The 21421-nt window shown below is 38.9% G+C and overlaps 1 protein-coding gene across 1 annotated transcript in view; it reads left to right on the top strand.

Annotated features, from left to right (window-relative positions):
- The window catches only part of spd-2 (spindle defective 2), a 740229-nt gene that overhangs the window by 690111 nt on the left and 28697 nt on the right, over window positions 1-21421 (top strand). The window contains exon 23 of the mRNA XM_067150605.2: window positions 18973-19401. Within this exon, the coding sequence (XP_067006706.2) occupies window positions 18973-19401 (429 nt within the window). The remainder of the gene's footprint in view (window positions 1-18972; window positions 19402-21421) is intronic.

The following is a 21421-nucleotide window of genomic DNA, read 5'->3' as shown; positions in this document are numbered from 1 at the left end:
AGATTTGTTCTAATGGAAGACTTTTTTTCAATAATAGGTTTAAATAATCTGCTCTAGTCATTCTTTCGCACCGCCTTCTAAAAGTGGTTCTTTCCATGATTGCCGGTTGAATTTATTGTCTCTTCGGCTCGTACCGCTGCTAATTACTTTATTTTAATTCTTTAATGGCTGGAACGCCATTTTTGTTCCTAATACTGCAACTATAGAACGGTGAAATGGCACAATACATACATACATACATACATACATACATACATACATACATACATACATACATACATACATTATCATTATAGACTGTTATACCTTTCAGCATTCAGTCTGCAAGCCCCTGTGAATTTGCTAAACGTCGCCACAATCCTCAATTTCTCAATGTTTCTCTAGATCTACGAAACATAAACACAACTGCCTTTTACTCTCATTGCATTTTTCAATTATCCGGTGCATACTGAAAATCTGATCCTGACAGCCTCTCTGTGGTCTGAAACCACACTGGTTTTCATCCAACTTCCTCTCAACGACTGATCGCACCCTCCCTTCCAAGATGCCAGTGAATACTTCGCCTGGTATACTAATCAATGAGATACCTCATTGATACTTCTAACCTCTTATTTTTAAATCGTTAGAAACTGAGTCTAACCATTGTCACCTTGGTCTACCTCTACTTCTCTTACCCTCCACAACTGAGTCCATTATTCTCCTAGGTAACCTATCCTCCTCCATTCGCCTCACATGACCCACCACCGAAGCCAGTTTATGAGTACAGCTTCATCCATCCAGTTCATTCTAAATTAGCCTTCATCTCCTCATTCCGAGTACCCCCTGCCATTGTTCCTACCTGTTTGTACAAGCAATCATTCTTGCTACTTTCATGTCTGTTACTTCTAACTTATGAATAAGATATCCTGAGTCCACCCAGCTTTCGCTCCCATAAAGCAAAGTTGGTCTGAAAACAGACCGATGTAAAGAAGGTTTCGTCTGGGAGCTGACTTCCTTCTTACAGAATACTGCTGATCGCAACTGTAAGCTCACTGCATTAGCTTTACGACACCTTGATTCAATCTCACTTACTATATTACCATCCTGGGAGAACACACAACGTAAATGCTTGAAATTATCGACCTGTTCTAGCTTTGTATCACCAATCTGACATTCAATTCTGTAGAATTTCTTACCAACTGACATCAATTTAGTCTTAGGGAGGCTAATTTTCATACCATACTCATTGCACCTATTTTCAAGTTCCAAGATATTACACTGCAGGCTTTCGGCACAGTCTGCCATTAAGACCAAGTCTTCAGCATAGGCCAAACTGCTTACTACATTTCCACCTAACTTCAATCAATCAATCAGTACTGATCTGCATTTAGGGCAGTCGCCCAGGTGGCAGATTCCCTATTTGTTGTTTTCCTAGCCTTTTCCTAAATGATTTCAAAGAAATTGGAAATTTATTGAACATCCCTCTTGGTAAGTTATTCCAATCCCTAACTCCCCTTCCTATAAATGAATATTTGCCCCAGTTTGTCCTCTTGAATTCCAACTTTATCTTCATATTGTGATCTTTCCTACTTTTATAAACGCCATTCAAACTTATTCGTCTACTAATGTCATTCCACGCCATCTCTCCGCTGACAGCCCGGAACATGCCACTTAGTCGAGCAGCTCTTCTTCTTTCTCTCAATTCTTCCCAACCCAAACATTGCAACATTTTTGTAACGCTACTCTTTTGTCGGAAATCGTCCAGAACAAATCGAGCTGCTTTTCTTTGGATTTTTTCCAGTTCTTGAATCAGGTAATCCTGGTGAGGGTCCCATATACTGGAACCATACTCTAGTTGGGGTCTTACCAGAGACTTATATGCCCTCTCCTTTACATCCTTACTACAACCCCTAAACACCCTCATAACCATGTGCAGAGATCTGTACCCTTTATTTACAATCCCATTTATGTGATTACCCCAATGAAGATCTTTCCTTATATTAACACCTAGATACTTACAATGATCCCCAAAAGGAACTTTCACCCCATCAACGCAGTAATTAAAACTGAGAGGACTTTTCCTATTTGTGAAACTCACAACCTGACTTTTAACCCCGTTTATCAACATACCATTGCCTGCTGTCCATCTCACAACATTTTCGAGGTCACGTTGCAGTTGCTCACAATCTTGTAACTTATTTATCACTCTATAGAGAATAACATCATCCGCAAAAAGCCTTACCTCCGATTCCACTCCTTTTCTCATATCATTTATATATATAAGAAAACATAAAGGTCCGATAATACTGCCTTGAGGAATTCCCCTCTTAATTATTACAGGGTCAGATAAAGCTTTACCTACTCTAATTCTCTGAGATCTATTTTCTAGAAATATAGCAACCCATTCAGTCACTCTTTTGTCTAGTCCAATTGCACTCATTTTTGCCAGTAGTCTCCCATGATCCACCCTATCAAATGCTTTAGACAGGTCAATCGCGATACAGTCCATTTGACCTCCTGAATCCAAGATATCTGCTATATCTTGCTGGAATCCTACAAGTTGAGCTTCAGTGGAATAACCTTTCCTAAAACCGAATTGCCTTCTATCGAACCAGTTATTAATTTCACAAACATGTCTAATATAATCAGAAAGAATGCCTTCCCAACGCTTACATACAGTGCATGTCAAACTTACTGGCCTGTAATTTTCAGCTTTATGTCTATCACCCTTTCCTTTATACACAGGGGCAACTATAGCAACTCTCCATTCATCTGGTATAGCTCCTCCGACCAAACAATAATCAAATAAGTACTTCGGATATGGTACTATATCCCAACCCATTGTCTTTAGTATATCCCCAGAAATCTGATCAATTCCAGTCGCTTTTCTAGTTTTTAACTTTTGTATCTTATTGTAACTGTCATTGTTATCATATGTAAATTTTATTTCTTCTTTGGCCTTAGTCTCCTCTTCTATCTCGACATTATCCTTGTAACCAACAATCTTTACATACTGCTGACTGAATACTTCTGCCTTTTGAAGATCCTCACATACACACTCCCCTTGTTCATTAATTATTCCTGGAATGTCCTTCTTGGAACCTGTTTCTGCCTTAAAATACCTATACATACCCTTCCATTTTTCACTAAAATTCGTATGACTGCCAATTATGCTTGCCATCATATTATCCTTAGCTGCCTTCTTTGCTTGATTCAATTTTCTAGTAAGTTCCTTCAATTTCTCCTTACTTCCACAGCCATTTCTAACTCTATTTCTTTCCAGTCTGCACCTCCTTCTTAGTCTCTTTACTTCTCTATTATAATAAGGTGGGTCTTTACGATTCCTTACCACCCTTAATGGTACAAACCTGTTTTCGCATTCCTCAACAATTTCTTTAAACCCATCCCAGAGTCTGTTTACATTTATATTTACCGTTTTCCACCGATCATAGCTACTTTTTAGAAACTGCCTCATGCCTGCTTTATCAGCCATGTGGTACTGCCTAACAGTCCTACTTTTAAGACCTTCCTTTCTATCACATTTATTTTTAACTACCACAAAAACAGCTTCATGATCACTAATACCATCTATTACTTCAGTTTCCCTATAGAGCTCATCTGGTTTTATCAGCACGACATCCAGGATATTTTTCCCTCTGGTTGGTTCCATCACTTTCTGAATCAGCTGTCCTTCCCATATTAACTTATTTGCCATTTGTTGGTCATGCTTTCTGTCGTTCGCATTTCCTTCCCAATTGACATCTGGCAAATTCAGGTCTCCCGCTACAATCACATTTCTTTCCATGTCGTTTCCCACATAGCTGACTATCCTATCAAATAATTCTGAATCCGCGTCAGTGCTACCCTTTCCCGATCTGTACACTCCAAATATATCAAGTTGCCTATTATCTTTAGAAATGAGCCTTACACCTAGAATTTCATGTGTCTCATCTTTAACTTTTTCGTAGCTTACAAATTCTTCTTTCACCAGAATGAACACTTAAACCCTCCCTGCCATTTTAAACCTTTCAGCACATGATCCATGTAAACTACGAACAGCAAAGATGAAAGATTACAGCCTTGTTTAACCCCTGTAAGTACCCTGAACCAAGAACTCGTTCTACCATCAATTCTCACCAAAGCCCAGTTGTTAACATAAATGCCTGTGATTGATTTTAATAATCTACCTTTAATTCCATAGTCTCCCAGTATAGTGAACATCTTTTCCCTTGGTACCCTGTCATATGCTTTCTCTAGATCTACGAAACATAAACACAACTGCCTTTTACTCTCATTGCATTTTTCAATTATCTGGTGCATACTGAAAATCTGATCCTGACAGCCTCTCTGTGGTCTGAAACCACACTGGTTTTCATCCAACTTCCTCTCAACGACTGATCGCACCCTCCCTTGCAAGATGCCAGTGAATACTTTGCCTGGTATACTAATCAATGAGATACCTCAATAGTTGTTGCAATCCTTCCTGTTCCCTTGCTTATAGATAGGTGCAATTACTGCTTTTGTCCAATCTGAAGGTACCTTACCAACACTCCACGCTAATTTTACTACTCTATGAAGCCATTTCATCCCTGCCTTCCCGCTATACTTCACCATTTCAGGTCTAATTTCATCTATTCCTGCTGCTTTCCAACATCATTTTCCTCCTCTTCATGAGCTTGGCTGTTCGCAACACCACCCGGATGATTTCCGTTTAGATTGAGATGATGTTCAAAATATTCCCTCCACCTCTCCAGTGATTCCCTGGGATCTATTATGAGTTCACCTGAATTACTCAAAACACTGTTCATTAAAAGATTCTTTATTACTGTCCAGAAAGGTTTCCCTACAGCTTGACCGAGCCTTTCCAGGTTATTACCAAAATCTTCCCACGACTTCTTTTAGGATTCAACAACTGTTTCGCTCTGTTTCTTTCATTTACGTACAAATCCCTGTCTGCCTCGGCCCTTGTTTGGAGCCATTTCTGATAAGCCTTCTTTTTACGTTTACAAGCTGCTCTCACTTCATCATTCCACCAAGACGTTCGCCTTTTCCCATCCTTACACACAGTTGTTCCTAGGCATTCCCTTGTTGTTACTACTGCAGCATCCCTGTATGCCACCCATTCACTTTCTATATCCTGAACCTGCTTACTGTCTACTGTTCGAAACTTCTCACTAATCATATCCATCTACTTCTGTCTAATTTCCTCGTCCTAGAGATTTTCTACCCTTATTAGTTTGCAGACAGATTTCACTTTCTCTACCCTAGGCGTAGAGATACTTAGTTCACTACAGATCAGATAGTGGTCTGTATCATCGAATAATTCCCAAAAAAACTCGTACATTCCTAACAGATTTTCTGAATTCAAAGTCTGTTAAGATATAGTCTATTATGGATCTGGTACCCCTAGCCTCACATGTGTAGTGGTGAATAGCCTCATGCTTGAAGAATGTATTCGTAACTGCTAAACCCATACTAGCACAGAAGTCCAGAAAATGCTTCCCAGTCCTATTAGCTTCCATATCTTCCCCACATTTACCAATCACTCTCGCATTGAAATCACCTTTTAGCACTATTCTATCCTTGCTGTTGACCCTGACCATGACGTCACTCAATGCTTCACATCAAAGAAAAGTACAATAAGTTCCACCTTTTCAATACATTATATTATGTGACAGTTTTACGTTACAGTTAAACCTTCACATTTTTATACACTCGGGACCGGTTTCGACAGTGTACCTGTCATCATCAGCCAAGAACAATTAATCGAGGACAATAAACCTTACAATACTTCAGGTATGATATAACAGTGAATATAAAATTATACATTATCTATCTACAAAAAGGTGTGAACATGTCCAGGTAAAAAATCACGATTTAAGAAAATCATAGTCCTGTAGGGTGTACACTTATAAAATTTCTAATTAAAATAACGTGTTAAAAACCTGCTGTTATATTATAGCTATAGCAGAGATGTTTATAGGTGTAAATCTATGGAGTTTTGGCACTCAAGACATATAGCTGTGTTTGACAAGTTAAAGTGTTCAAACATTTAGTTAAATGGTGTTCCACTTAGAATATGTGATACAGTTCAGCTGAGGTTATAGTAATATGTTTGTAGGCTTAGTTTTGGTATTTTTAACACTCGGGACATATAGCCATGTGTGACAAGTTAAAAGTTGATAAAACATTTAGTTAATGGTGTTCCACTTAAAATATATGGTAAAGTTCAGCTGAAGCTACAACTTGGACTTGAGGAGCAGATAATTATGTAAAATATCAATATAAGTAGAAATGAACAATTTGAATGGGTCACTGCTTATTGATGTAGATGATCAGCGAGTCCTATTAAACAATTATACATGTCGACATGTGGTTGTATATCATCTTGCTGAGAAGTAACAAAGGTCCTGGCTAAAATGGTGCTTGTAGATCTTATGTTGTAGGTTGTGATTACATAAATTGACTAGAAGGGATCCTGATCCAAGTCGGAACCTCAGGTGCCAAGTTGATGGTAGACGGAACGTAGTTCCACTACGATCCCTTCTAGTCAATTTATGTAATCACAACCTACAACATAAGATCTACAAGCACCATTTTAGCCAGGACCTTTGTTACTTCTCAGCAAGATGATATACAACCACATGTCGACATGTATAATTGTTTAATAGGACTCGCTGATCATCTACATCAATAAGCAGTGACCCATTCAAATTGTTCATTTCTACTTATATTGATATTTTACATAATTATCTGCTCCTCAAGTCCAAGTTGTAGCTTCAGCTGAACTTTACCATATATTTTAAGTGGAACACCATTAACTAAATGTTTTATCAACTTTTAACTTGTCACACATGGCTATATGTCCCGAGTGTTAAAAATACCAAAACTAAGCCTACAAACATATTACTATAACCTCAGCTGAACTGTATCACATATTCTAAGTGGAACACCATTTAACTAAATGTTTGAACACTTTAACTTGTCAAACACAGCTATATGTCTTGAGTGCCAAAACTCCATAGATTTACACCTATAAACATCTCTGCTATAGCTATAATATAACAGCAGGTTTTTAACACGTTATTTTAATTAGAAATTTTATAAGTGTACACCCTACAGGACTATGATTTTCTTAAATCGTGATTTTTTACCTGGACATGTTCACACCTTTTTGTAGATAGATAATGTATAATTTTATATTCACTGTTATATCATACCTGAAGTATTGTAAGGTTTATTGTCCTCGATTAATTGTTCTTGGCTGATGATGACAGGTACACTGTCGAAACCGGTCCCGAGTGTATAAAAATGTGAAGGTTTAACTGTAACGTAAAACTGTCACATAATATAATGTATTGAAAAGGTGGAACTTATTGTACTTTTCTTTGATGTGAATTCTGCTTCAATACGGAACCTAAATATGAAGTTCTTAACTTTAAACTCAATGCTTCATAAAATTTGTCTACTTTATCCTCATCTGCACCCTCACGTGGTGAATACACGGAGACAATTCTAGTCCTAATTCATCCAACTGACAAAAATACCCACATCATTCGCTCATTTACGTGCCTAACAGAAACTATGTTGCGTGCAATGGTATTCCTGATAAAGAGCCCTACCCTAGATTCTGCCCTTCCCTTTCTAACACCCATCAGGTACCCTTTATAATCTCCTTTCTCTTCCTCGTGTTCTCCCCTTACCCGAATATCACTAACTCCTAGCACATCCAGATGCATCCTCTTTGCTGACTCAGCCAGTTCTTCTTTCTTTCCTCCATAAGCCCCATTAATATTGATAGCTCCCCATCGAATTCCATTTTGTTCGCCAAGTTTTTTCCAAGGAGTCCCTCGCCTGTCAAATGGGAGTGGGACTCCGTTACTCCCATAGGTCCGAGGCTTGCTCAAAATGTTCTGAGCTCGGTAAATTCATGAAGCAGGATGCTGCGCTACTTGCACATAGTCCAAGTGAGGATCTCTCCTCTAACGGGTTATGGACCACCCGTGAATTGTATAGTCCTAGCCGCCTGAGCACAAGGAGGGCAATGACTCAGAATATGTCCGAAATGCCCACTCCCATTCCGTAGCAACTGGTATCCCGACTCTCAGGACCACTTACTAGGCCACTCAGCGTTTGCCCATGGTTCACAATCTGGGACGTGACTACAGTAACACACACCATGAAGTTACTTAAATGTCAGTAACAGAATTCTGCACTTGTTGTAAACACTGTCTGTGTCCTTACACGTCCATCGTGTACTTAGTGAACTGCTCACGGCAGCTGTTCTGCTGCACAGCGGACCACAGACGACTAGCAGTATTGCTGCTCCGCTCCACATCGGTACACAGATAGTCTCTTAGCAGACTTGAAAGACAAGATATTGTCTTAGTCATTAATAGCAATTTCTTTATATTAAACCATCTATCAACAAAATGGACTGGCTATGGGATCACCCGCTTCGGGAATGCTGGTTTATATTTACTTACATTATCTAGAATATACAAAATTCAGTAACACCTTTCCAAATACTCTTATATGGGCCAGTTACGTTGGCAATACATTAGTTGTTATGAATGAACAAATTAAGAACGCGATCTCCACCCTGCAGGATCGAAATGACATCGACCCCCACATTAAATTTACGCTTGAGTCAGAAACTAATAAAGTAATTAATTGTTCGATTTAACGATTACTAGAAATCCTTATGACAAAGATGGCTTTCAAATACAAGATCTAGTGTGGTGTAAGAGCATCAAATATCTATAAATAAGGAGATCTGTTCTTTGTTAGCAGCTTCCTGGCAGTATTTATGACACTGTGGCATATATTTACTGTATGCGAGTGTCGTCTAGTGAATTTGTGGTCATTTGATATTGATTTTTTAATGTAAGTCTATTGTGTTTTTTATGCCATAGACGATAGTCATTTTGTTTTGCCCTCAATCCATAGACAATGTTTCTAAGAGAGACACTCAATATATTTATTTACTAGCTGATCTACCCGTGCTTCGCTATGGAATTCTAAACTGTAGGCTATACAGAATTCTAGGTTAGGTAGTGTAAACGTTGTGAGCAAGATTGTATTAAGTTGCATTGATCTTAACATTGCCCTAGAAACACGACGGGGAAGTCACCAACGTCTTTTCTCCTATGAAGACTGGGTTAGGGAATTTTCATTGTAATGGTAGGCCAGCTTGACTACCATCAGTCACAATCAGGTTGGGGAGTTTTCATTATAATGGCAGACACTCACTCTCCGCCTGCCTTTATAGATTCTCAGAAAGACTCTCTTAGCGGTTTTCCCAACTGAAATGAACATGGATTATTACAATGACGTCAGTAGGAATGGCGCGATTAAAAGCAATGCTTTCATATGAAATACTCGATCAAATTAAAACCCACAAATTTTCTCACTTTTAATGAACAGTACTACGCTGCAGAACTAACAGGCCAAAGCTACAGAGCTGGAATGACCGAGACGCAGACATCTGTGAACAATCTTCGTTTTTTTTTTTTTTTTTCGGCGGGGGGGAGGGGTCGAATAGTGGATAGTTCCAGGGCAAAAACTATGCCCGTTTACTTATCTGTTTCCTGGGAGTACCCGATGAGTCGGAAAATCTCAATTCACCACACTGGCAGGGGAAAGAACTATCTGACGTGGAGGCAATTTCTCCTCCAAGCCAGAGAAGAAACCACATCTTCACTGCTAATTTGGAATAAAATGAAGGTAGATGTAATAAAAGTGAAGAGGAAGAAGCTTTTCTTAAGAAACTGCTCTTTTCAGGGTTGAATTTTGTTATTTACTGAATTGTGGTACTATAATTTGCAATAGGCCTAAATTGTAATTCTAGACCAGTTCATACTACTACTACTACTACTACTACTACTACTACTACTACTACTACTACTACTACTACTACTAACTGAGCCTCTGACTTAAGTGCGCACACTGCTTATTCAAAACAGCGCGTCAAAGTAGGTATCGAATAGCTGGCATACTATGATGAACCAGTGTGTTACGTACCAGCAGTATCAGAAAATGTATGAACCAGAAGAATGGCATGCTAAAGAAGAAAGTTATCTAACTCCTCAGCTATTTCCCGCAAATATTCAGTTAGGCTGTTGTACTCGGTACGCAGCAGTAATCCCATCTATCGAAGTTGAATGTCAGCATAAGAGACAATGAACATTACAACAAACAACGGCCAGTGTAATGTTATTGTTGATCAATGTTACGCGCTTTCGATATTGTAGGCCTTCACATTATTAATTGTCTTCCGGTTCTGAAATACCACTCTTATCATAGTCGGTACGGTAAAACTGAATAAAACATAAATGATCGGAAATTGTATTCTCTATAACTTTTGTTATGTAGTACTTTTCCATTGGACCAAGAACATAGGTATTTAAAAATGAAATTTTAGGTGCCTTTACCTAAGCTACCATTTCACTCAGGGTGAATAACATTGTTTATAGCTTAAACTGTAGCTTCTTATTCCGCGACTCAATATACTGATTTTCATTAAATTCTGTTTACCGATTTTCTCGGGGCTCGGCGTTGATATGGATCTAGCAACACAAATCCAAATTCATGAATATCTGTGTCATCATGGCCGGTACGGTAAAAAGGCATAAGTCATAAATGATCAGAAATTAAATTCTTTATAACTTTAGCTATGTAGTATTTATCAATATGACCACTAATAATATAAATATTTGAGAAATAATTTTAGGCCTTCCCCTAAACTACCATTTCACTCAGCATGAATAAAATAATTTATAGCCTAGATTGTAGCGGCTCACCCCCCGACTTTACATACCGATTTTTATTAAATTCTCTTCAGCCGTTTTCTCGTGATGCATGTACATACATACATACATACATACATACATACATACATACATACATACATACAGAAATTACGGAAAAGTAAAAACTGCATTTTCTTGTTACTGTGGACATGATCGATACAGAAATACTATTCTTTTCAAATTCTGAGCAATGTACAGACAAAACTCTTATTTTATATATATATAGACTATATTTGCATTTGCCATAAGTGTCAGCCATTCTGTTTTGTCTGCCGTCAATGCCATGGAAACTATACATGCTCTTATCGACGTTGGAGTCTATACCTTTGGAACCTTTACAATGGACATATTTTGGACAGATAGATATTACTACCTTAGTCTTTAGGGTCTGATCCTCCAGGTTGGGCGTGGGGCCAACAACCCCACACCATAAAAAACAAATTGTTACGAAACGCCAAGATGTAGCCTCGGATTCAAAACGGGACAATAATGATTACTGGAAAGGCACTGGTTAATGAGAGAAGGTCACAAAACAATCACAGGCTGAAGTGTGGCTCTTGGAATGTAAGATCACTGTACACTTCTGGAGCGGTTAAGCTGTTCGATGAACTGAATAGGTAAAATCTTGACATAGTGGCACCGCAAGAGATGAGATGGCCTGGAGAAGGGATGCATAAAAATAAATTCTATAGCTACTTCTATAGTGGAAATGCAGAAGGCAGACATCAATTTGGAGTTGGTTTTCCAGTAGCCAGTAGAATGAGAGGGAACATTATGGACTTCAAGGCAATCAGTGAAAGGTTCTACTGGTTAAGAATGAAAGGAAAGTTTTACAACCTAACAATGATATCATTCCATGCACCTACTGAAGAAAAAGATGATGAAAAAGACAGTTTCTACAAAGATCTAGAATTGGTATACGAAGGTACACAATCTTACGACGTAAAAGTATTCCTTGGTGACGCCAATGCCAAAGTAGGAAGAGAGAGACTCTTTCTGTAAGCTGTTTTCAGTGGTTACACGATGCACAGTTAAAAGAGGAGGAAAATAAATCAAATTACATGGTATTTTAAAACCTTAACACGCAGTAAACATCAGATGAACTGCGCCAAATACACACAAACAAATATCAGGCTGGGCAACCTGACGACTATAATAAAGGAACGTGGAACGGGGCTGGGAAACCTACCATGGCCATAGAGATACGAAAGTTGCTGGTTTCCAGAAAAATCAACGGTGATCTCTTGATTCAAGATATTATTTTCCGAAATAAACATTACAAGGTAAATTCCGAACAAAATTCATCTATCCACATAATCTAGTTACACCATTTCCAAAATACAAATTAGGTGTATTTTTCCAAGTGCTTTGCCATTACGTCGAGAGGTTAACTAGAGATATCTTAACATAATGCAACTTCTACAATATGTGTTCAGCAGAACCGCTGGCATCAATAGTTCACAAGGTTCTGCCTACACTTGTGAGGACACAGATCATGTCTTAAAATATCGTCATGTCGGAGACCTGTCCGTGTACTGGCATAGAGCGGAGCAGCAACTGCTCGTCGTCTGTGCTCCTGTGTGCAACAGAATAGCTGGCGTCAGTAGTTCACAAGGTTCTGCCTACACTTGTGAGGACACAGATCATGCCTTACAATATCGTCATGTCGGAGACCTGTCCGTGTACTGACACAGAGCGGAGCAGCAACTGCTTGTCGTCTGTGCTCCTGTGTGCAACAGAATAGCTGGCGTCAGTAGTTCACAAGGTTCTGGCTACAATTGTGAGGAGGACACAGATCATGTCTTACAATATCGTCATGTCGGAGACCTGTCCGTGTACTGACATAGAGCGGAGCAGCAATACTGCTTGTCGTCTGTGCTCCCGTGTGCAACAGAATAGCTGGCGTCAGTAGTTCACAAGGTTCTGCCTACACTTGTGAGGACACAGATCATGTCTTAAAATATCGTCATGTCGGAGACCTGTCCGTGTACTGACATAGAGCGGAGCAGCAACTACTTGTCGTCTGTGCTCCTGTGTGCAACAGAATAGCTGGCGTCAGTAGTTCACAAGGTTCTGGCTACAATTGTGAGGAGGACACAGATCATGCCTTACAATATCGTCATGTCGGAGACCTGTCCGTGTACTGACATAGAGCGGAGCAGCAACTGCTTGTCGTCTGTGCTCCTGTATGCAACAGAATAGCTGGCGTCAGTAGTTCACAAGGTTCTGGCTACAATTGTGAGGAGGACACAGATCATGTCTTACAATATCGTCATGTCGGAGACCTGTCCGTGTACTGGCATAGAGCGGGGCATCAATACTGCTTGTTGTCTGTGCTCCCCTGTGCAGCAGAACATCTGGCGTCAGTAGTTCACTAGGTTCTGGCTACAGTTGCGAGTAGGACACAGATCATGTCGTGCAATATTGTCATGTTGGCATCCTGTCTGTGTACTGACATAGAGCGGGGCAGCAATAGTTCTTGTCGTCAGTGCTCCGTTGTGCACCAGAACAGCTGGTGTGAGTAGTTCACTCGGTTCAGGTTGGACTCGTGAGGACACAGACCATTTCGTACAATATCGTCATGGCGGAGTCCTTTCTCTGTACTGACGTAGAGCGGAGCATCAGTACTGCTTGTCATCACTGCTCCGCTCTGCAGCAGAACAGCTGGTGTGAGTAGTTCACTAGGTTCACACAGCTAGATTTGTCGTAGGTACGACATCCTAAATGTCGTAAAACCTCCAATTATTATGTTTAATACAGCATTGCAGCCGCGCTTTATGTCAGTACACAGACAGGAGTCCAACATATTGTATGACATGATCTGTGTCCTCACAAGTCCAGTCTGAACCTAGTGAACTACTGACGCCAGATTTTCTGCTGCACGGGGGAGCACGGACTGTCACAAGTGAACTATGTAGTGCAAGTGGAAAGGTTTTTTTTTTTTAAGACTGTATTTGTGAAGTACAATATGATGTTTTATTTATTATGACCTAACCTGTACTGTATAATATTGTAACATAGGCATTTGTAAATAGTAGAATTCTGTTCTATATTTCCTGGAAGGATCCAGAAAGTTACATGAATTATGGAACAGGGTGTGTTGTTTTGTGGGTAATGTATTCTAGAAAATATTTCTGACTGTTCTGGAAATACGACATTCGCGATCAGGCGTATTCTAGAATGTTAGTCAAAGTTCGCGACCGAAAGTAAGGTTGTGATTGGTGAGTCTAGGTGGCGATAGGGAACTTGTGCACGCTGATTGGCTGCCTCCAAGGCCGGAATTTCCTATATATAGTGAGCGAGGCAGTGTTCAAATGAATTCTGTATCCTGAATTCTGTCGTTCTTGGTCTATCTGTCTGCGAGCAGCCTATCTGGTTGACGTCTCCCGGTTTCCGGGATGGCACTCTCCTCGGGTAAGCACTCTTGAATTCCGTTCCTGCTAAAATTTCCGCAATGTTCCGATTTGCTTTTCATACAGGAGTCTGCCCTAACCTCGCCTAGATTCACCAAATTAGTTACTTATGACGCCTTAGTTTTTCAGCTGGGCTTACCTGTTCGTTTCCGAGGCATTACCATTTCTTGTTTCACTAAAATATGTAGATTGTAGTTGAATATTATTTCCCTTGGGGTTTGCCTCCGGTAGTTCTGTATCACTTGAGGTACGCTAGATTTTGGATAACCCTTTTCACATCACTGTAAATTGCATTGTACAACTGCATTGGTAACTAAACGTATAGTTGATTTGAAACTTGAATTTTGAAATGTATGACAAAAAAAGGCAATTCTTCTTTTTCTCATCGTGTCTGTGATGGACTCACTTTCCCGATAGATAACCTCATTCGGCAACAATCTCCACTGTCCATCCACCTGATGTTTCTTGTTTATGATCGTCCTGAGTATTCTTCGATCAACTCGTTGCAAGCGTTCTGTTGTTGATCTAGTATTGAGTTTAAATAATGTTTCACAAGCATAAGTTGCTTCTGGTTTAATAACAGAGTTGTAATGCCTAAATTTAGCATTAATCGAAAGACATTTCTTTTTGTATGTAGGCCAAGTTATCCGTTGTGCCTGCTTCAGTTTATATATTCTGCTCTCTATTGATGGTTTTTCATTGCAATTCCAAATGAGATTTTCACCCAAATATTTAAATGTACTTACAATTTCAATTCGTTTACTATTATTTAATAATAGCTCTGAATTTAAAGTTCTGCAAGTAGGCATTATTTTTGTTTTATCATACGAAATTTGCAATCCACCTTTTTTCGCTACATTTGCAAGTTCTTCCAATTGAACTTTAGCCTCTTCGAAACCATTTGCCGGTATCGCAAGATCATCCGCAAATGCCAAGCAGTTTAGTTTGATATTTTTTCCAATTTTGACTTTTGGAGGACATACCTTAGTCCACTCTCGCATGACCTTTTCCAATACACAATTGAACAATAATGGCGATAGTCCATCTCCCTGGCGGAGGCCTGTTGTAATTGCAAATGATTTAGATAACTCATTTCTGAATCTAACTTTAGATTGAGTATTCTTAAGAGTCATACCAATCAGGCTAATAAGTTTGGAATGTAGACCAAATTCCTGAAGGACATTCAACAGTGATTCACGATATATACTATCATACGCCTTTTGAAAATCAACAAACGTAATAACTAAATTTTTGTTTCTAGATCTATGATGTTTCATAATCCATTTTAAACTGATGATTTGGTCAGGGCAGCTTCTTCCTGGACGAAATCCACCTTGATATTCCCCTAGTTCACAGTCACGATGACCCGGTATTCTGTTATAGATAATCTTAGATAAAATCTTATATGTATTATCTAATAATGATACTCCCCGATAATTATTTGGATCAGATCTATCGCCCTTTTTATGCAATGGTTGAATTATTGCCATATTCCACTCTTCAGGCATTGTAGCAGTATTCCAAATATCTATAAGATGTTTATGTAGATTCTGAACGGTTTGGTCATTAGCATACTTCCATACCTCTGCGACGATTTGGTTCTCTCCCGGTGCTTTATAATTTTTAAGGGAATCAATTGCTGCTCGTACTTCATTATAAATGGGTGGTGTAACCTTTTCTAAAGGTATCCTATTTTTTGGATGTGTGTCATATTGCAGATATTCTGAAGGTTCCTCACTGTTAAGTAAGTTCTCAAAGTATCTAGCTAAAATTTCCGCATTATCTTGATTCGTATGTGCCTGTTTTCCATTAGTATCTCTCATTAGGAGTGTTGGGGGAGTATAATTAGTTTGGTATTGCCGAAATGTTTTATAGTAATCTCTTGTCTTATGTTGAGTAAATGCTTCGTCAATAGAGATGCTTCGTCAATAGAGTGTAAGATCTCCGTGTGATAATTTCTCTTAACCCTTCGGATGATTTTAGCCGTATGTCGTCTAGCAATAACAAGTTCTTCGCGTGACTGTTCTGTTTTCCGTTGTTGATCAATCAACCATGCCTTGTGTCGGTGTTAAATCGCTGCATCGCACTCCTCATTCCACCAAGCATGTTTTTTCCTCTTTTTAACGGGAGCGTTTTCGTCAGCAATGGTTTTTAGCCTGTTAATTACCGTCCCCAAATCATCACTTAGATAGTTTTTAGATTGTTCATAATATAATTTATTATTAATGAGATAGCTAGGGTCATATGTTTTCTTCCTATTATATTTGGAGAGAATGCGTTTCTTTTTTGGAGTTAATTTTATTTTAATTTTGGACAAATAATGATCTGAATCTATGTCCACTCCACGGAGGACCCTCACATTGTAAATTTCCTTATGATAGTTCTTATCCATAGCTACATGATCAATTTGGAACTCCCCTAATTTAACATTAGGGCACTTCCAAGTCATCAGTTTATGTGGTCGTCGTTTTAATCGTGTGGTTTCCAAAAGTAGCCCATGATCAATACAAAGATCGATCAATCTCTGACCATTCCTGTTAGTTAGATGATGAGCTGGCCACTTACCTACAACATTACGAAACTTTTTCTCATGGCCTATTTTAGCATTGAAATCGCCAACCATAATTTTAATATGGTTATCGGAAATGGATGATAATAGTTGGTCTAGTTCTTCCCAAAATTTGTCTGCGTCTTCCCTGTTGGTCCTGTTTTTTTCATTCATTGGAGCATAGACGTTTATCAATGTGTACGTTTTATTCTCTACTTTGTCATCAATGCCGTTCGGGGGGAGGTGGAAGAAAAATCTTCAATTGAATCTAAGATACTAGTATGAACCAAAAAGCCGACTCCAAACTGAGGAACACTCTTTAGTACTCTTTCACCTGGGGGACCCTTGTATAGGCGATATCCCCCTGACTCAAGGGGGTCTTGATCCGTATTGCGCAATTCTTGAAGAGCAGTTATCAGTATCTTATGTTGATCTAAGACGTCTGTGAGATATTTTAATTTGCCCACTTTCATTAATGAATTTATGTTCACTGTAGCGAAATATGAGAAGTGTCCTGATTTATTAAATTTAAGTTTCCTCTTGATCGGATGGGTCTGCATGTTGTTTAATGGGTTGCAGGCGCTCCGACTCGCCTTGGTCTTCCATGTGACACCCCACCGTATCCGAATGGTGTCTTTGTTTGGATCTGATGATCGTGTGTATCCAAACCGGTGGATATTTCATTAGAAGACAAATCATAATAGGCTGATTGTCTGATCAATGATCAATACATTTCTGACCGAAGTCAGGGCTTACAATGCCAGATGTGATCTGGCAAGGTGATGAATGGTGAATGATTGTAAACTGTAAATAATGTAAATACGTATTTTATTTTTACTAATGTTGATATGTACAGCCAAATCCTAAATAAATAAACCCATAGAAAGAACACAAATGTACTTTTTTTTTAAATTATGATTCCCTGTCATGTTACTGCAAGCATTTGTCAGGGCTGCACAACTCTTTCTCCTGTATTTCCTCTTTTCTTCATTTACTTGTAAACACACTGAGCTCCTATTTCTTTGGTTGCAGAACTGCTGAATAATCTCAAGCGTCCACTGTTGACTCTCCTCCTCTGCTATGCTGAGTAGATACCCTTCTTGTGTACTAGATTGCAAGGAAAAGCAAAAATCAAAACTGACAATTCAATCTGCAACATTTTAAAAATGGCTGCAAGTTGACTCCTGTTGTTGTGAATTCAGTGTAACTCATCTTGTGATTTGTATTGTATAGTTCATTATGTTAACATCATATTATTGAGTAAGCCCTTACAATAATTAAAAGTTGCCCGTACTTAGCACGCTCTATCGTTGGGTCATGATGTCATGTTCCAAGATGTTGGAGCTCTTGCCCACACTAGACAGTACAGGTCCAGGATTATACAGGAAGCTGTGGAAATACGTAGAAGTCCTAACAATTTCAACAGGGACACCGGCTATCAATTAAGTAATACCTGGTTGCCAGCCATTAAGAATTTACTTAGGTAGTTCCCTCCCCTGTCCATTTCACTAATGTTATTTCGTCTCAGTGTTTTCCAAATTCATATGTTCCTTGTCTTCATGTGTTTCATTCCAGGCTTGTGTCTATGTCATATGTTATGCAAACATGTTATGTGAACTGCTTAGGCTGATTATGATGGTTCGGTCAGCTTCCACTTTAAACGCTAGCGTTGTGCCACGTCCTGGGGGCCATCTGGTGGCGAACGTACCATTTCTACTTCTATTATAACGTCCAAATTTCAAAGTGTCATTGTTTAAGAAGCCTTTCTCGTGGTCAGTCGAGATTTCTTCTGAGGACGCAGAGCACAGTTTTCTGCAAAATGTTATGAATTTCACATAATTTTCTTGATACGGCATAAGCCCAAAAGCCTATACACCATCATGTTTATAAGAATTAAAAGTAATGGAAAAAGATTGTAAATGGTGCGTCCTTGGCAGAGTACAGAAGTTAGGAAGAAAATGTGTGCTAAGTGGATCAAATGAGAAAGGTTGGCAAAGCAATTAGGATTACTTTTCAAATTTCAAAGATGTCATAATGTATGTTTAGGCCTGTGCCTTTGAAGTTTACTGTTATAAATATTTTGTTATTGTGAACACTTTCTACTGTTCTGTCTGCTTATTTCAGTTAATCCAGTCAACTTATGAGCTCATACTATTCCTAATTTATTGCTTTGCTGGACTTATATAGAAAGATTATCAGGTTATTGTTTATTTTCTTCCAGACATCTCTGCAGTTCTTATACCGAACATTCCAACAGCAAGAAATAGCTCTTACAGTTGAGAAGTTGGCGGACAAGTCCTTTGCTATGCAAACGTATGTCGGTGGGGGAGATGCAGCAGGCCAGGGTGTGTTTTTCACAACAATGCTCCAAGACAATACGACTTTCACTTGCGCAAGCGACGAGTCGGACATGTATGCCGACGGCACGTGGAATGTTACGCCTTCTAGTCTGACGCTGATGATTCCCGACATTATGGGAGGTTGCATAACGCTGAGCAGCAAGTTTAAGGAAGACCAGATGTTTGAAGCTCAAAGTAGTGATACCTTCCTCAACATTCAGCCCAGTTCAGGTATTGTTCCTGCCATGGGGGAGACAATTTTGACTATCACTTGCTCTGCCAAGAAAAAGGCCTGCAAAGCAACTATCAAGGTAAGGCTCATTCTCCCCTGTAACTTGTAACTTATTATTTATTACTCTGTACAGAATAACATCATCTGCGAAAAGCCTTTCTGATTCCACTTCTTTACACATATCATTGATATATATAAGAAAACATAAAGGTCCAATAATACTGCCTTTAGGAATTCCCCTCTTAATTTTTACAGGGACAGATAAAGCTTCACCTACTCTAATTCTCTGAGTTCTACTTTCTAGAAACCAAGCCACCCATTCAGTCACTCTTTTGTCAAGTCCAATTGCACTCATTTTAGCCAGTAGTCTCCCATGATCTACCCTGTCAAATGACTTAGATAAGTCAATCGCAATACAGTCCAATTGACCTTCTGAATCCAGGATATCTGCTATATCTTGCTGGAATCATACAAGTTGGGCTTCAGTGGAATAACCTTTCCTAAACCCAAACTGCCTTCTGTCAAACCATGTATTAATTTCACAAACATGTCTTATATAATCAGAAAGAATGCTTTCCCAACGCTTGCATACAATGCATGTCAAACTTACTGGCCTGTAATTTTCAGCTTTGTGCCTATCACCCTTTCCTTTATATACAGGGGCTACTATAGCAACTCTCCATTCATTTGGTAAAGTTCCTTCATGCAAACAAAAATCAAACAAGTACTTCAGATATGGTACTATAACCCAACCCATTGTCTTTAGTATATCCCCCGAAACCTTATCAATTCCAGCTGCTTTTCTAGTTTTCAACTTTATCTTGCTGTAAATGTCATTGCTGTCATAGGTAAATTTTAATACTTCTATAGTATTAGTCACCTCCTCTATCTGGACAATATCCTTGTAACCAACAATATTTACATACTGCTGACTGAATACTTCTGCCTTTTGAAGATCCTCACATACACACTCCCCTTGTTCATTAATGATTCCTGGAATGTCCTTCTTGGGACATGTTTCTGCCTTAAAGTACCTATACATACTCTTCCTTTTTTCACTAAAATTAGTGTGGCCACCAATTATGCTTGCCATCATGTTATCCTTAGCTGACTTCTTTGCTAGATTCAATTTCCTAGTAAGTTCCTTCAATTTCTCCTTACTTCCACAGCCATTTCTAACTCTATTTCTTTCCAACCTGCACCTCCTTCTTAGTCTCTTTACTTCCCTGTTATAATACAGTGGATCTTTACCATTCGTTACCACCTTTAAAGGTACAAACCTATTTTCACATTCCTCAAGAATTGCTTTAAACCCATCCCAGAGTCTGTTTTCATTTTTATTTACAGTTTTCCACCGATCATAGTTGCTTATTAAAAACTCCCTCATGCCTGTTTTATCAGCCATATGATACTGCCTAACAGTCCAAATTTTAATCTCTTCCTTTCTTTCACATTTATTTTTAATCACCACAAAAACAGCTTCGTGATCACTAATACCATCTATTACTTCAGTTTCTCTATAAAGCTCATCTGGTTTTACCAGCACCACATTCAGAATATTCTTCCCTCTAGTTGGTTCTATCACTTTCTGAATCAGGTGCCCTTCCCATATTAACTTATTTGCCATTTGTTGGTCATGCTTCCTGTCATTCGCATTACCTTCCCAATTGACATTTGGTAAATTGAGATCACCCGCTATGATCACGTTCCTTTCCTTATAGTTTCCCACATAGCTGATTATCTTATCAAATAATTCTGAATCAGCATCTGCGCTACCCTTTCCTGGTCTGTACACTCCAAAGACATCTAGTTGCCTATTATCATTAGAAATGAGCCTTACCCCTAGAATTTTGTGCTTGTCATCTTTAACTTTTTCGTAGCTTACAAATTCTTCTTTCACGAGAATGAATACTCCCCCTCCTACCTTTCCTATCCTATCTCTATGATACACCCTCCAGTTCCGTGAGAAAATTTCTGCATCTATTATATCATTTCTCAGCCATGATTCAACTCCTATTACAATATCTGGTAAGTATATATCTATTAAATTACTTAATTCTATTCCTTTCTTTACAATACTTCTACAGTTGAGCACTAAC

Source organism: Anabrus simplex, chromosome 7, assembly GCF_040414725.1.
Source record: "Anabrus simplex isolate iqAnaSimp1 chromosome 7, ASM4041472v1, whole genome shotgun sequence".
NCBI classification, from domain to species: Eukaryota; Metazoa; Arthropoda; class Insecta; order Orthoptera; family Tettigoniidae; genus Anabrus; species Anabrus simplex.
This window is presented reverse-complemented; position numbering and strand designations above follow the sequence as displayed.